Source organism: Gordionus sp. m RMFG-2023, chromosome 2 (assembly GCF_954871325.1).
Source record: "Gordionus sp. m RMFG-2023 chromosome 2, tfGorSpeb1-WG-v2, whole genome shotgun sequence".
NCBI classification, from domain to species: domain Eukaryota; kingdom Metazoa; phylum Nematomorpha; class Gordioida; order Chordodea; family Parachordodidae; genus Gordionus; species Gordionus sp. m RMFG-2023.
In genome coordinates, this window is record NC_088776.1 from 25,796,335 (window position 1) to 25,797,660 (window position 1,326).

At 24.1% G+C, this 1,326-nt stretch overlaps 1 protein-coding gene across 1 annotated transcript; it reads left to right on the forward strand.

Moving 5' to 3' along the window:
* Window positions 1-894, forward strand: LOC135924847 (vitamin K epoxide reductase complex subunit 1-like protein 1). The gene is made up of 3 exons (XM_065459969.1): window positions 1-312; window positions 412-521; window positions 581-894. The coding sequence occupies exons 1-3, from the start codon at window positions 110-112 to the stop codon at window positions 838-840; spliced, it is 573 nt and encodes a 190-aa protein (XP_065316041.1). The 5' UTR covers window positions 1-109; the 3' UTR covers window positions 841-894.
* The last annotated feature ends 432 nt before the right edge of the window (window positions 895-1,326 follow it).

Here is a 1,326-nt window from a genome sequence, read left to right on the forward strand (position 1 = left end):
GACTGACTATTCATTTATTAAACAAGGACCTTATGAAATTCACGTTTTATTGCTCTTTCTAAGAGTTAAAATATTGATATCTGTCGTTAATTTGACGCTATAAATTAAAATGTGTTCGCAAATGTCATCACAAGCAAGTTTTTTTAATAATTTAAATTTTTATCGTAAGCTTAATTGTTTTTGGTGCTTTATTGGGTTATTATTATGCATTTATACTTTACACGTCGAATATTCTATTGAAAACCAGCGGAATTACCAGCCCTTTTGTGAAATAAACCCAAATATAAATTGTAGTCATGTTTTTATGTCCAAGTTTAATATGATTTTATATGATTTCTATTTAAGTTTACTTAAATTTGTTATTTAAATTAAATCTTATACATATAATAACATTAATTTATTATATTATAGATGGAGTAAGAGTTTTGGACTTTTGCAAGATATTTTAGGAGAACAACATTGGCTTATCCTACCAAATCCTATTTTTGCTATTGCATTTTACCTATTTCAATTGGTTTTATGTAAGTATTAAAACCATAATTATTATTTCAAAATTAAACATTTGCTTTTCTATATTTAGGTGAGTTTGTTAATATTAAAACTGCCTTTCTACAATTATTCCTATCCATTTTGGCTAATTTAGCAACAGTTTGGTTAGCTTACATTTTGATTCAACTTTCTAATGTTTGCCTTGTATGTGTTAGTAGTTATCTTGTTAATTTAATATTACTTTATATACATATTAAGAAATATTGCATATTTAAAAATATTAAAATTGTTAAATCCACCATCGGTACTAGTTTTCCAAGTTCCTCAAATTATAGAAACAAGAGGGATTGATGACATATATTTCCAATCTTTTCTATTTATCTATTGATAAATATTATAATTACATGTTTGCTCAAAAAAAATTGTTTTAAATTTACTTGTATATATATATATATATATAAATTTATACACATTTTTAATAAACTATTGTTTTTCTTGGATTTTCTCAATTTTTTTATTACCTTTATTAGAGTTCCGTAGGCTGGGCCATGCTGGCAGTAAGTAGCATCAATAAAATATAGGACAGGATTGGTCTATGGCTTAAAAAATATTGATGTTATATGTTGTATTTCCTTCCCCTTCTATTTTTTTAGATTGATCATAATTATAAAATGAATTTAGTAAATAAACATTTTTTAAAAAAATCATGAGATGCCTGGTGGGAAATATTTACTATGGATTTTCATATCATATGTTAATAAAATAGTAATCATCATTAAATTATCAAGGTTATTGATTTTTATTTAATGCATTACTCACTATCATTAATTATATAAA